This window comes from Gobius niger, assembly GCF_951799975.1.
Source record: "Gobius niger genome assembly, chromosome: 5".
Taxonomy (NCBI): domain Eukaryota; kingdom Metazoa; phylum Chordata; class Actinopteri; order Gobiiformes; family Gobiidae; genus Gobius; species Gobius niger.
The window spans coordinates 13,332,184-13,347,351 of record NC_136856.1 but is presented as its reverse complement, the minus strand read 5'-3'; the positions used below and the strand labels follow the sequence as shown (position 1 = coordinate 13,347,351).

Sequence of the window (15,168 nt, the reverse complement as noted above, 5' to 3'; positions counted from 1 at the left end):
CATAAACCAATTACGCCACTGCCACCCCATTCAGAAGTATAACTCCTGTCATGGACAACTTTAGACTGGTAGCTCACCATCACCAAGTGGATGTAAATTGTCTCATGTAAAGCGCATTGTGACCATGTTCTCCTGGACTTGACTGGTTTGTTTCAGTGAATAGTATTTGAGAGTGAATGTTTCTCTGAGTTTACAAAGCATGCATGGTTAATGAAAGATGCTGTGTGATAAAAAATGTTAATTACTTGACATCTTTATACTTTCCTTGGACTTAATCAATATTGCTATAGCCATCAAAGACAGAGCTGCTGCTCAGCACACTGTGGCACCTGGCCTCTCCAGATAAAATCTATTTATGTCTTTCACACTTCATTATGCCCAACACCAAAATACTTTCCCGTTGAATGTGTTTATCTAGTGTCTGGGAGTTATCAGTCACACAGCTGCAACACACTCAAATAACAGCGCACATTTCTGCGCGGCGTGCACCCAAACAACACCGCTTACATAATGTTCCTCGACCTTGAGATTGTAGATATGTGGCATCTACAAAACCCTGTCGAAAAATCTGAACAAAAGCATTATTTGAAATGTCAGACCAGCTATGAATTATGATGGGCCAGCAAAATAATAAAATGCAACAAAGTGGTGCTCTCTCATTGTATCTGCGCTGTGTCAGGACAATGCAGCTTGAATTAATTTAGTGAAAAGCCCTTTCTAATGTAATACAGGTCAAGGGTGTGATCTGAATGTAGTAGTAGATATTGCTGCGCTTCATAGTCGGGTTAACAATAGAGGGTTGACATAATCTCTAAAACAGCTTTTTGAGTAAATTGATAAAGTGCCTCTCAACATAAAACGCATTCAAGAGTTCATAAAATATTTACAATGGAGCAATTCCAACCACTACAATGTTGAATTCGGGACTGCAGTTCTATTAGATACAACATGCGAACAAAACAGATGATAGTTGAAATAGAATTTAGAGTATATAGAAAAACATTATTTAATAGAGTATTGTTGGAGAGTGGAGCTGTCCCATTCAAATCATTATAGACCATACAATCTTATATTGCAATGCCATTTAGCCTTATACTTGAGTTTGCTTTGTGTTTTTCAGATTTCTTGCTGGAAAGGCACCTTCTAAAACAGAGGTTTGCCCAGACTACAGTGAGGGCAAGGGGAAAAAGGGTAGAAAATCACTGTTGTAAAGCATTACCAAATTACATGATTGAAAAGGTACTACAAATATCTGTGCCACTCAGTCTGGTTCATTGGATTAGGTTGTTATCTGGTTCAAAGTAACATCAAAGTACAATGCAAATTAAAGTATCATAAATTAAGTCCATTTACATTGGAAATATTTTCAAGCATGTCTGACGATCCCTGAAGGCAATCTATAAGTGTGCCATCACTGCCATGACAAACAGGTTGAAAGTCACTGCTATACTGCATATTCTGAGGAGCTCAGTTACGTGGGGGGGGGAGCTCAGAGTAGAGCCACTGCTCCTTTATGTTGAGCAGAGCCAACTGAAGTGACTCAGGCATCTGTTCCGAATGCCTCTGGTCTCCTTCCTGTGGAGGTGTTATTAAAGGGACTATACGGAGATTACAAATGTTATTTTCCTCCCCCTATGTCCCAGCCATGTCCTATAATGTGTAGAATGTGCCCAAACCTGTTCACCACAACTGCCTCTAAAATCCTGCTCTGCCACTCAAAAAGGTGTTACTTCGGGTCCGAGGTGTCGTCATGCACGAGCTTAATTAATTAAAATATGCTGTTAACAATGTCAAATTATTCAATACAGTGGCACTGGCCTATTTTTCTTTTTATAATAGAAATCATCTTAGAAACCCCAGTTCAGTGCCCCTGGGGGATTAATTTTGGAAACCAATGGTCCAATATATACAGTTAGGCTATATTAAATATACTATATACTATATACTATATACAGAGCAGACCAGCAATCCACTTTGTTCATGTTTCAATAGGACAACTTCTGAACATTGCTTATAATCTGATATGAGGTGGGTAGAGTAGACAAAATATTTACTCAAGTAAGAGTACCGTAACTTTAAAATAATTTTACACAAGTAGAAGTAAAAAGTACAACTGGCCCAAATATTAATAACAGCATTAATAACAACAAAAATGTACTTGAAGAAAATTACTCAGCACTTACTGTACTGAGAAACTGTTTCAGCGTAAACGTCTGATTCATGGTTCAGTAAATTATGAGAAACAAAACATGAAATGGAGTTGGCTCATGGATTCCTCCCCTCTCCTCCCTGAAGGCATTACCTTGAAGAGACTGTGTGATGGGTGAAGGAAGGGTCCCTGGTGATTCTGACGGCTTTGCGGGTGAGACGGGTGGAGTACACGTCCTTAATGTTGTGTCAACGTGAAGATTTGCCACTTAAAGATTTACTGACAGTATCACGATGTACTATTATCTGAAATAAAAAGTACATTCTGTACTTCAAAAAGTTTCTTAAAGGGACAATACCTAATTTTGAAGCTTTTTTGTCAAACGTAAAAAGGCATTTCACCGCCACAGCCGTAGGTAAAAGGTGAACCCCTTTTTGTCACATATTGACTATTCTGGTTGACCACACACAACATCCATCCATCCATTTTCTTCCGCTTTATCCGGGGCCGGGTCGCGGGGGCAGCAGTCTCAGCAGAGATGCCCAGACTTCCCAATCCACACACACCTCCTCCAGCTGTTCTGGGGGGACCCCGAGGCGAGACTCCGAGCTCCTCCCGGGTAACTGAGCTCCTCACCCGATCTCGAAGGGTGCGCCCAGCCACCCTACGAAGGAAGCTCATTTCGGCCGCTTGTATTCGCGATCTTGTCCTTTCGGTCATTACCCAAATCTCATGACCATAGGTGAGAGTGGGAACGTAGATCGACCGGTAAATCGAGAGCTTTGCCCCCGACTCAGCTCCCTCTTCACCACGACAGACCGATACAGCGACCGCATCACTGCTGCTAATATGGCGCAAATGACATGCATCAGGCTGATTTTTTCACAAAAGACTACTTTAACAAAATACTTTTATGGGGCAAAAGTCATTTTACCCTACAAAAAGAAAAAAAAAAACTTCAGGTATAGCTCCTATCAAGTACATGTACTTGAGTAAAAGTAACTGAGTAGCCTACTACCCACCTCTGCTTATAATCAAATTATATTGAGTATGTGTGATAAAATATTTAATCTACAACAGGGGTGTCCAAACTTTTTTTCACTGAGGGCCACATACAGAACATTATACCAACAACTGGGCCGCACCCAGTAGAAGCCAGATATATAACTTCACCTCTTTTATATTCAATTAAAGCAAAAAAAAAGATTTTTTTTTTTTTCAATTATATTTCTAGAATTTCTAGAACAGCAGCAGACATGGGTCCGCTACACAGCAGCCGCATACATGACCCATTTCTGAAAGGTAACTGTAGCCTGTTTGACCTAGGTCTACGGCTGTCTTCCTGACCCAACTTCCAAGGAATCTACAATTAGTCCATATATGGGTCGCGCGCAGTGAGCGGCACGCCCTGCGCTCCTCCCGTCCCCCCTTGTCTTGTGGCCGCGGCCGCGCAGCCAGGAAGTCCGCCCCCACTGCCCCCCTCCGTGTGTGTGTCATCCATTGTTGGGAACAGCGACATCGAAACAGGACTTCACCGAAACTTCTGAGGTAATTAATCTGCCATCAATGCTGGCCTTTACCCACTGGCAACTTCGTGCTTTGAGAATTTGGGGGGACAGTTCGGATAGTGCGCGGAACAAAGGAGGAGCGGAAGCAGCAGTCAAAACAAAAAAGGGTGGAAAACTTTTGAGGAATTCCACAGTTCCTCCATTTTGAACTTTTAAACTCAACTTTTGGTCAATCGTTTTGATGTAAGTTCAATCTCGTCCAGTCTTGAAATGTTTCCTGTGGTCGTGAGTAAGTTTGTTATCCGTTTGGAGCGTGTGACCTGATGTAAAGTGGCTTATCCCGGCTGTCGAAGCCAAAGTTCTGTTGTGTCGGTTAGCATTAGCGTTAGCTTTAGCCTCCCACTTTACAGTAGGCTGTTCTGCTTTGCCCAGTAGCACTTATCGGCCATTTCGAATAAGATCCTCTCTATTTCTTTATTGCGTGATTCATCTACAGCCTTGGTGTAACTTATAGACGCGTTTATGCACTTGGTGTGGTAACTAGAATGAAACCTGCAGCTTCATAAGCCTCTGTAGCTAACACTTTACCTAAGCAGGTGCGGATCCGCCCTCGGGTACGTGTTGCCCAACATCACGTACCAGAGATGTTCTGTTTAACTCGCTTGTGCTTTCCGTTATATTGTTATATATCTCCCTTATAACATCTTTTAATTAAATTATTTAAATTGACACTTGTTGCAGTGTCTAACTCTGTTTTTTTGTGTGTTTTTTTTATTTGTATAGAAAAACTGTACTGTAACACGGGCTAATACTCCGGTTGTTTATTATTATTTATTGTGACTTGGTGAAAAGTGCACTTAAAGCCACAATTCTGCACTACCTAAATGTTTATCAATGCAAGTTGTCATGTAAGTTGTTTTATTTACTGCATTAAAAGCTAACCGAACCAGCACATTGTTCACAAGTCCTAACTTTGTTGCTGAAGCCCAGCCCTGGGGGCCGCTGATTATCCTGCCCCTCTGTGTTTGATAGGTAATCAATGGGGTTTCAGCCTCGTCTGAGGAGAGAAATCGAATGTAGGCCAGTGTGTAACTGTGCTCTGCCACACAATCATTTTGTGAGGACAGGGCAGAGGGGTTTTTCCTTTTGCCAATGTGACTGAACTGTTACGGGCGTCTTTCATGTTGTTAAAAACTCTAAGGAAGCCAGAAGATGTCCAGAACCTTCACAAGTTGTAATTTTTGTTGCTAAAACCAATTATAATCTAATTAACCACAATAGCAGTTTAGCTGATAAATGTTAACATTAGAAATTATATAAACTCTAATTACTGTTAAGCTGTGTTCCTTTTTTTTTTCATAAATAATGACGCGCTCCAGGGCTAGAGTCTCAATATTCAGCAGACGGATGTTTTATGCTTGGTTGGATTTTGCCTCTTTGTCCAGAGTTTGCTGGACAGTATTTGTTGAGTAGCTGCAGTACTGGAGGCTTAAGGAAACTGAAGAATAACTGATATCTTTGTTCTGTTTGATTCCAGAACTGCAACAGCCACAATGACAACCATCAACACAGCAAACATTAACTTTAAGTGGGATCCAAAGAGCCTGGAAATCCGGACTCTAGCTGTGGAGAGGCTGCTTGAGCCTCTTGTCACCCAGGTAGTACATCCAATGAACTGTATAATGTTGTGTGAACAGAAAGTTTTATTTTATTAACATCCTTTTACAAACAGCTTCATTCTGAAAGAACATAGATAGCATGTGTTAACAAAAAAATCTCTTCATATTTACTTTGAAGATTGGAAATTGAATAAGCATTTGAACAGGCAGTGAGCCGCCAAGTCTCAATATGTACCCTTTTTCTTAAACTTGTTTAACCATTCATGTCCTGGCTTTAGGTGACCACTTTGGTAAACTCCAGCAACAAAGGCCCATCTAACAAGAAGAAGGGACGCTCCAAAAAGGCCCATGTTCTGGCTGCTTCGGTGGAAACTGCCACCCAGAACTTTTTAGAGAAAGGAGAAAAGATTGCCAAAGAGAGCCAGTTTCTCAAAGATGAGCTCACCGCCGCTGTGGAAGACGTCCGCAAGCAAGGTACATTGAAAACACACACACTCATTGCAGCAGATTCTGTGCTTCCCGGACTCTACTGAGTGCTTCTTAAGATTGGAGAGATGATAAATAAATCATATGCCTATATACATATCATCTGCCTCTGTGGGAAAAAAAAGAAAAAGTTCTTTGTGAATGGCAGATTTGTTTGGTATTGAATGTTTGGGCAGCCCAGTAATAGATTCATTTTAGCTTTGCGTAGACGTCTCACTTTCATTTGATGTATTAGGCTGCTGGTGTCTGGCGTTCTGTTGGGATCCAATTTAAGCATGCCTCGACCCTGAAGTGCATTGATTCTTCTTAGTGAAAGAGAAAGGAATCTAAATAGTTATCTGTCCACTGTCTGCCTATGCGCCTTCAGTGTTACTTCTTCTTTGGAGTAAACTGACTTCAGTCTGTTTCAAACACCAAATGCAATCAAGCTTTTTCATTTTGTAATAACCTTTCAATATATAGGCTACTGTGCAAACTAGAAGATTGTCCGGGCTTGTATTGACTCCGTGTGACGCAATTCAGTTTGCTGATATATTCTCAGGCAACACTTTTTTTTCCGAGCAAGGCAGCGCGAGGTGCACTGTGCTGTTGCATGTTGTCTGTCCCACTCGGTGTTGGTGTGCCACTGAGCCGTTACCACTTCTTGTTGTTTGAAAAAGGTCAGACATGTTCCATTTCAAAATGGCGCTGCTTTGTACCCATTTTTGCCATTGACGCATTCAGTGAAACTTGTTTGTTGTTTTTTAATGGCGTGTCGCAACATGCCCAGGGAAGCATTCACACGAGTCTTTGTGAATTGTGTATTACTTCCACTTTTGAAAACCTGACGTCTTCCTGTGATTGATGTGGTGCTGATTTAACGTAATATTGTTTCACTTTAGATCTTATTGTTTTCCCATCTTCATTAAAGTCCAGACAATCATTTTTACTCCCGCTGAGATAAATTCATGTTGTTCTCAGTTGCTAGTGTACCAAAATGTAATTGTTATGTTGCTTGTTTTCTCCAAACAAAGATTTTCGAGCCCAGGCAGGAAGCCGAAGAGACACATTGTGTGAAGTTTGACAATGATTGGTTGCACCGCGCTAAACATATAAATGATGTTGTTATACCATGGTGATAACTGAATTACTTCCATTTGTTTGTGGCCTCTGTGTGATTGATGTGAAAGCTGTTCAGATGTCACTTACGGTGTCAAATGTATTTAAATATCCTTGGGTCTCGTGGGACTCAAGCCATACATAGTCAATTTCCAATTCAATTTCATGCCTCCCACAAGAGTCGGGATTCCTCGGTCAAATCAGCCACCAGTGGAATTACCATTTGTCTTGGAGTGGCAGGTTTCATCATGTAACACGTTTTCATTTATGCCTTTTGTATCAACGATATCTGCCGGTGCTTTGACACACTGGTGGACCTCCGAGACTGCAGGGAATGGCTGTTATCGTCTGTGTCTGAGCGCCTCTCTGCCCCCGTGCCCGCCGTGCTTGGTTGTGTGTGTGTGTGTGTGTTGAGCGGAGGGTAGATGGCATGTCAGCAGATAGCCCGCACAGAGCTCAGGGCCAGGGGATCCACTGTAGTTGTGCTAAAGCTGCCGCTGGACTGGAATTCACCGAGCGTTGTTAGCTGGTGCCTAGGCCTAGCTGTCAGCAATGCCAAGCTGCTCAGTGGAGCGTGCCTGGACTGATAATACAGCCATTGAGTAGGCTAACACCCCACCCCCTGGACAGAGAGTGCACTTCCACCCAGCTGTGGCTCATCAGCTGTTTTTGAAGAGAATACTGATCACAGCCACAGCACTCAGCCTCAGATTGTAATAAAACTAATCTTTTATCTTTTTTTTACCTGATGCCAGTTATCGCATGTTTTCTCTAATCACAGCCGCGCACTCTTTGACCACTTAAGCAGAGCGCTCTTGTCCTTGGGTTTTTTTTTTTTGTTGCGCTGCGCCCTTCCCTCTTGTCTGTGTCTCTGTTGTCCCGCTGCTCGCCCGCCTCATTGTGTGATATACATTTTAATCATTTCATCGTGGTCTTGGTGGGCCGCAGGTAAGCCTTAGATGGATGCGAGTTTATTAAAGGAGCACTGATCGCTATCTGCCCCCTGAAAATGGCCTTATTGATTTTGTCCGCGGGGGGGGGGTGGTGGGGGGGGGTACGAGGATTGTGTTTGTGAGTTGTGCGTGTTGTCGATCATTCGCGCAAACAGCTTCAGTGCGCTGTTGGGGACGGCGCTGGTGTTAGATCTTTGTTTCTGAGATTGATTTATGCAATTGTTATCCTGCTAATGTTCTGCAAAGTGTAACGTTTGAACAGATGTAAAGATTTAAAGTAATTGCTCTGCCACTAAAAAGCTTCTTGATGTGCATTGTCAGAAAAGAGAAGCCGTAAAACGAACATCCTTTTATAATTTCAGTCCGAATGGCGGGACTGGTAAAAAAAAAAAAAGCAAGCACTTCATCACACATTTAAATACACACCATTTCAAAATGATCATCTAGCAATTTAATTTTACATTTTGACATTTGAAAAGAGTGTCTCTCTAACGTAGTTTGGTCCCAAAAATCTATTAGATGCAGCACATACACCAGGGGTTCTTGCAGGAGTTGTGTATTTTATTACATATATTATTTTACGATGACAGTTGCTGCTGATGCGGCACCACGAGAAGCCACAGGCACCGCCGCTGCACACTCGCAGATCTTTTTGGTGGATTTGACCGGCCCAACGCATTGCAGTTTAGACTAAATGAAACCAACTCTACTGCTGTGAGTGTTTTGAGCATCTGTAAAGGAGACCTGCAGGATTACATAATGTGAAACAATTTTCTTTTTGTGGGAACAACAGTATGGTTAAAACCATTATATAAAAAAAAAAGCCTGCGAGCACATGAACAGCTCTTTACCTGATTTTGGGCTGGTAAATGAATCTGCACAGCATTAGGGGAAAAAAAGATTTAATTGATATTTAATAATTAACGTTGTTGCATAAAACGGCTTCCAGGGACAGTTTGTGTAATCAGCGTTTGTTAGGCAAATACATAAAGTGTTATTACTTGAGGGGACCCTTGGGGTAGGGCATGAACAGTAAGTGACTCGGGGTAATATCTAATAACACAGAGAGCCGCCTCAGTCAGCGTTTCTCACGTCGTCAGTTTACTCCCAGTGACTATCTCTCCTGCAGCCTAGTATTTCACTGTCCCATCTTTGACAGTGGCCCCCTCTAAATAGATGACACCATCCGCTCAAACTGGGAGACCTTAACAAATAGTCCTCAGGCCATGTATTCATAATATCCTTAAGTATTTTCACTTCCAGCATTTTCCAATCCACGTCTAATTTAATGTCCTCCTTAAGCTAATAATGTAACTTGGCTGAACACTGAGGTCTTTATCTCATAACAAAAGCTATTCATAATGAAAAACAATGGGAGCAAATTTGATATACATCTGAATTGTTTCAAGCTCACAGAAGGCCAAATGGGTTCATTAAATATTTGCTTTTTCGGAGCACACAAACAAAGCCAACAACACGAGGACGAGTTATCTTTACGCTGGCACGGAGTCAGCCTTGCAGACAAAGATATTTAATGCGGTTTTAAATTTGAGGTTATATTTGGCCGGGTTTCCTCTGAAGTCAGCCATTTGCAGATTTACTGTAGTCTTTGCGTTGGGAATCCACTGCAGTGTTTGATGACCCTATGTGGACAAACCTGAAGGGTGTCATTTGTCTGTGTCACTGGCCGTGTATGAAGATGGACAGAGTATCATGGTCGCAAAATGGTTTACGTGAACACAATCATCCCAACAGCGGTGACCACAAAAGAGGTAGAAATGGTGAATGATCATCCAATGGTAGCAGCGTGATCACTCAGTCTGGGTGTGACAGTACCTGGACTGGAATCATAGACAACACGGTGAGGGGTTCTGTCTTGTGGTTTTGTGCAAACCGAAGCCTCCATCGATTCTGTCTTTTTCTGGTGTGCAGCGTGTGCTTCTTAAGAGACGACCTCGGTTCACTTGGTTACGGCGAGTCTGAACTTTTCCAGTTTTGAGCGCGCAGTGACCGTTCTCTAATAACAATGTTGAGTTCTGCCATTGGTGACAGTAATCTCAATTTATCTTGCCATTTTAAAACCTTTACAATGATGGTAGGACTTTCCTGGCGGTTCCTAGAGTCGCAACTGAACACGGTGAGGCTGTGTTTCAGTTTGATGCAGCAAAGGTGTGGAACAGCCTGCGTGAGGACGTGAGACAGGCATATAGTTTAGTTTATGTTCTTATTTGGTTTCTTGGTCTTAAGCAGACATCAGAAAAACAAAGAGTGTCCTCTTAAAGCCAAGCACTTAACAAAAACATATATGATATAATATAATATTTATATTATAATATATTATATTATATGATAATTTCTATATTAAAATATAAATATATATATTATGTACACACACATACAGGTGAAACTCAGAAAATTAGAATATTGTTCAAAAGTTCATTCATTTCTGTAATTCAACTTAAGAAGTGAAACTATAGACTCATTGCATGCAAAGTGACATATGTCAAGCCTTTGTTTGTTATAATTTGGATGATTATGACTTACAGCTTGAAGAAAAACTCCTTCATAAGCTCAGAAGATTAGAATATTACATGAAATAAATGATTTTAAACAGAAATGTCGGTCCTTTGAAACCTATAATCATGCATATGTTCTTAGTTCTTGGTTTGGACCCCTTTTGCTTGAATTACTGCCTTTGTGCGGCGTGACGTGGATGCTATCAGCCTGTGGCACTGCTGAGGTATTATTGAAGAGTAGGACGCTTCAATAGCGGCCATCAGCTCTTCTGCATTGTTCAGTATCATGTCTCTTGTCTCTTATTATGTTCTCTATGGGGTTCAGGTCAGACGAGTTTGCTGGCCAATCAAGCAAGCACAGTAATCCGATGGTCATTGAACCAGGTCTTGGTACTTTTTGCTGTGTGGGCAGTTGCCAAGTCTTGGTGGAAAATGAAGTCAGCATCTTCTCCATAAAGCTTGTCTGCTGAAGAAAGCCTGAAGTACTCTAAAATCTCCTGGTAGACGGTTATGCTGACTCTGGACTTAATAAAGCAGAGTGGACCAACACCAGCAGAAGACATGGCCCCCCAAATTACCAGAGACTGTGGAAACACTGGTCACACTGGACTTAAAGCATCCTGGACTGTGTGCTTCTCCATTCTTCCTCCAGACTCTGGGACTTGGTTTCCAAATGAGATGTAAAATTTGCGCTCATCACAAAAGAGAACTGATGACCACTGAGCAACAGACCAGTTCTGACGACGTTGTTTGTAGTTCAGGAGCGCCTTAACAGGAAGAATATGACAATATATACAATTACAGTATTTCTGCTTGACCGTTGACAAGTCAAAATCTAGTCTCAGCCAGTATGACAAAGTCTCCTTTAACTCTTTTGTATTTTATGTATTTTAAATGCCATTTAGTGACATTTATCTTGCATATCTTTTTTTTCTGATACTCTTTTGCTAATTGTTGTGTATGTCTTTCTCATGTCCAGGTGAATCGATGAGGGTTGCCTCTGGTGAGTTTGCTGAGGACCCGTGCTCTTCTGTAAAGAGGGGAAACATGGTGCGTGCAGCCAGGGCCCTTCTGTCCGCGGTCACACATCTGCTGGTGCTGGCCGACATGGCCGACGTCTACAGGCTTCTGCTGCAGCTCAAACTGGTAGGAAACAGTAGTTCTAGTAATTTCTTTTTTTTTGTCCTCTCCTGGGTTTGACCTGAGGCAGTGCTATAGAAACTTACTTTGTATTCATTTTTTATTTATTTGTGCTGGGACGGCAAAGAATAAGTGTTTAATGTATAAAATGTACATTTCTATACTTGTTAGATCAGTAGTTCCCAAAGTGGGGTCTGGGGCCCCCTGGGGGGCATCAGAGGCACTGCAGGGGGGCCCCAAGGCTTGTTTACAGAACAAGCACATTGAAAAAAATATGTCTTATGAAAATGTACATTCCTTGCTACTTTATCTACTACTTTTAACCAGTATTTAGACTACTGTCATGCCTAAACGCTTTTTATGTAACTCTATCTAGAATAATAACAAATTCATCAGAAGAGAGTAAATATATTATTATTGGGGGCCCCCGAGCTTTGGGAATGACTGTGTTAGATTGTTCTAGATTAAGACTAATACAGCTATAGGTACTGTAGAAGTATTTTTCAGGTACTGGTATTGTTACATGTACCCAGCCTTATTCCTGTCTCTCTTCTGTTTCTGTCATGCATTTACGATCGAGCATTTCATCTGCCTGTGCGCAGGTGGAGGAGAGCCTGGTCAAAGTGCGTAATGCCGGAACTGAGCAGGACCTTGGGATCCAGTACAAGGCTTTGAAGCCAGAGGTGGACAAGCTGAACGCGATGGCTGCCAAGAGACAGCAGGTAATGTGGGGACAAACTGCAAGGTCAACCGGAAGCACACATGGTGATGGCCAACCGGACTGTTATCAACACAACACAGACGGCATAGGAAGTTGAAGTGAAATATTTGAATTTTTATTTGAGTTTAGGGTAATGTACATTGTGAAGCGAATCTTCATTGCAAGAAGTAATTTGCAAATGCAATGAATGCTCTGGTCAGATAAAAAGTGTATTTGGGTATTCTTCAGACCTATCACACCAAGACCAGGGGAGACTTTCTTTGTGTGAGTGCTCTTTGTCCCATTAAATAAATGTGTGGTTGTCTCCCATTCCCTTTTGTAATGTAACTGCTATATAACATCTGAATCCCCGCACATTAAATTGCTAAGGCATATTCTAATGGGCTGATTATGAGTGTGCCGTGTTACCGCAGGGGACAGGAATAAATCTGGGTCATCTAAAACAAACTCTGTCACACTTACTGTCTCCAGAAGACCATGACAGACTCATTTGGAATCGGCGTACATTAGCAGCCTCTTCCTGTACAGTATAAAAGTATTCATACTCCTCCATTCATTCCTATACTATTCTTAGGTCGGATACTGAAAATGTTTTTGGAAAGATGATAGAAGTCTTCACTCAGGTTTATTTATAAGAAGCATCTTTCTGTATCTTCAATGAGGAATGAAGTTACCACAAAGCTAAATCTTATAAATGTTCAAAAACTGCCATTGGGTCTTAAATGACTTGACCTTTTTATTTATCTTTTGTTGTTGTAGTCTAATCGGTGTATATTTTTTTCATTAACAAAAGAAGTTTGAGTTTCAGAAACAGACTTGCGCATAATAACATTTTCAAGAGCTTTGTGAGTTTCTGAACCCGCATGTATACACTTTCTTCTCACTGCGGTCTTACTCACCTTTTTTCCTCGTGCGTCTTTCCCGTCAGGAGCTGAAGGACGTGCAGCACAAAGACCAAATGGCTGCAGCTCGCGGAGTGCTTCAAAGGAACATCCCCATGCTTTACACGGCGTCCCGGGCCTGTCTTCAGCACCCAGACGTGGCTGCCTACAAGGCCAACCGTGACCTCATCTACAAACAGCTGCAGCACGCCGTTTCGGGCATCTCCAACGCTGCCCAGGCCACCGCCTCCGAAGACTCCGCCCTCAACCAGCCAGCGGTGGGCGGGGAGCTGGCCATCGCCATCAACAACTTTGACGTAAGTTCCCTGATGATTTTTACCGCACCTGCTCGAGAAGACCTGCGTAAAAAGTTCTGACCATGCAGTGACTAATTGGATAGGAAATTGGAGAGCTCAGAGTCAAGATGTAAATCACAGATGAGTTATGGGACAAATAAGGAACTGCTTCGCTTGATGTCACTTTGCTTAAGCTGAAAGACGTACTCACGTAATCCAAAAAGAGCTTTTGGGGATTGACTGATTACTCCCTGCTGGGCTCTTCTCGTCGAACCCTTGGAGATCAGTTGATTTAAAAAGTAATGGTATATAAAAATGTAAAGCAGCCAGTAATGTTGACACACAACACCATCACAATAACAGCTGGATAAAAGGTGAAGCTAATCAGCCTAATGCCATCTCATGTGGTGAATCCAAAGATGATTACCCTCGCTGCCACTCCAGTGCATTCATCTTCAGGTAGAGACATCTTTAGCACTATAAGAAGTACACCTATTAACATATGATATGTACTGGACTCTTACAAATGCCCCCCAACTAGGGATGGGTAACGTTGAGGATTTATCGATGCTACTACTCTTATCGATTCTCCTTATCCTTTCGGTACTTAAACGGTACGTTTAGGCCTATATTTATTTTTTATTACTCTACATTTGTAGCTAATTTATTTCCAATTTGCTCATACACCTAATATATGGGAGTTAATATACTTTACTTACTTTACTATTTTTTAAAAATTATTATTATCTAGTAAATCAAGGCGGTTGGTTAGATTTCGCGGGGATGCAGCAAACCCAGCCATGAGAGCGGAGATCACTTTTTAGCGATTATTTGAGCGTGCATGATTAGCGTAATGCAGCAGCCCCGTTAAGAAGACCATTAGAGGAGTAGGCCGCTGTTTTTACATAGAGATGTTTTCTTACCTTAGCTTAGACGAGTTGATGCATAGCTGTCTGGTCTTTGTGCGTGCACTTGCGTGAAAAGTAAAAATTAAACATGTCGATTTTCTAAGCGGATGAAAAGGGTTCTATAATGTAAGGCGTAATAATACAGGAACACTTTGACCTCCGCGCAGTAAAGTCGAAGTGCTCCTACGGTATTATTACAATATAGAACCCCTTTTTTATCCAGAAAACCGACATGTTTAATTTGTACTTTTCACGTAACCGTATTTAAATAGAGGAAATGTGTTTGGAGTTATGAATATGCTGGGAGAGGCTAAATGCAAACAATTTTTGTATATTTGTGTGACTGAGCACACGCACAAAGACATCAACTTGTCTAAGCTAAGGTAAGAACATATCTCAGTATGTAAAAACAATGGCCTGTTCCTTTAAGGCTGGAGCTTATCGGTCCGGGTGGACCGGCACACGTGGCCCCAGGGCCGTTATGATACCGGGCTCCGGTACCCATCCCTACCCCCAACAAGATCCATTCTTGTAGAAGGGTTCACAAAGTAGGAATCAAGATGCCCTTGGGGGTTGTGAGGCATTGAGCTGGAGGTCGAAAAAAGATGCACTACGGTTCAAGTGTTTGTGGTCACCAGGCAATTTTATGTTTTCCAAGAAATCTTGTATGGAATAGCCTTCATTTCTCGGAACAAGAATACACTGAAGAAATGTCCCTTTTCAGTCCACTTTGAGAGTGTTATTCGACACACAAATGCTGATGCTCCAGATACTCCACTAGCTTAAACGAAGTCCAGTTTTATAGCATCTTGGCTGTGCTAAATAATTGCACAAGGGTTTTCTAATCATTAGTTAGCCTTTAACCCGATCAGCTAAAACAAGGTACCATTAGA

At 41.8% G+C, this 15,168-nt stretch overlaps 1 protein-coding gene across 2 annotated transcripts in view; it reads left to right on the top strand.

Annotated features, from left to right (window-relative positions):
* The first annotated feature begins 3,624 nt into the window (after nt 1-3,624).
* ctnna1 (catenin (cadherin-associated protein), alpha 1) overlaps nt 3,625-15,168 on the top strand; it is a 60,637-nt gene continuing 49,093 nt past the window's right edge. Inside the window, exons 1-6 of one of the 2 annotated variants that reach the window (XM_079556432.1) lie at nt 3,625-3,697; nt 5,195-5,315; nt 5,555-5,750; nt 11,309-11,475; nt 12,072-12,191; nt 13,119-13,388. In XM_079556432.1, the coding sequence (XP_079412558.1) occupies nt 5,211-5,315; nt 5,555-5,750; nt 11,309-11,475; nt 12,072-12,191; nt 13,119-13,388 (858 nt within the window). In that variant the 5' untranslated portion in view covers nt 3,625-3,697; nt 5,195-5,210. Of the gene's footprint in view, nt 3,698-3,745; nt 3,901-5,194; nt 5,316-5,554; nt 5,751-11,308; nt 11,476-12,071; nt 12,192-13,118; nt 13,389-15,168 lie in introns of those variants that run through there. The other variant, XM_079556433.1, reaches the window with a different exon arrangement.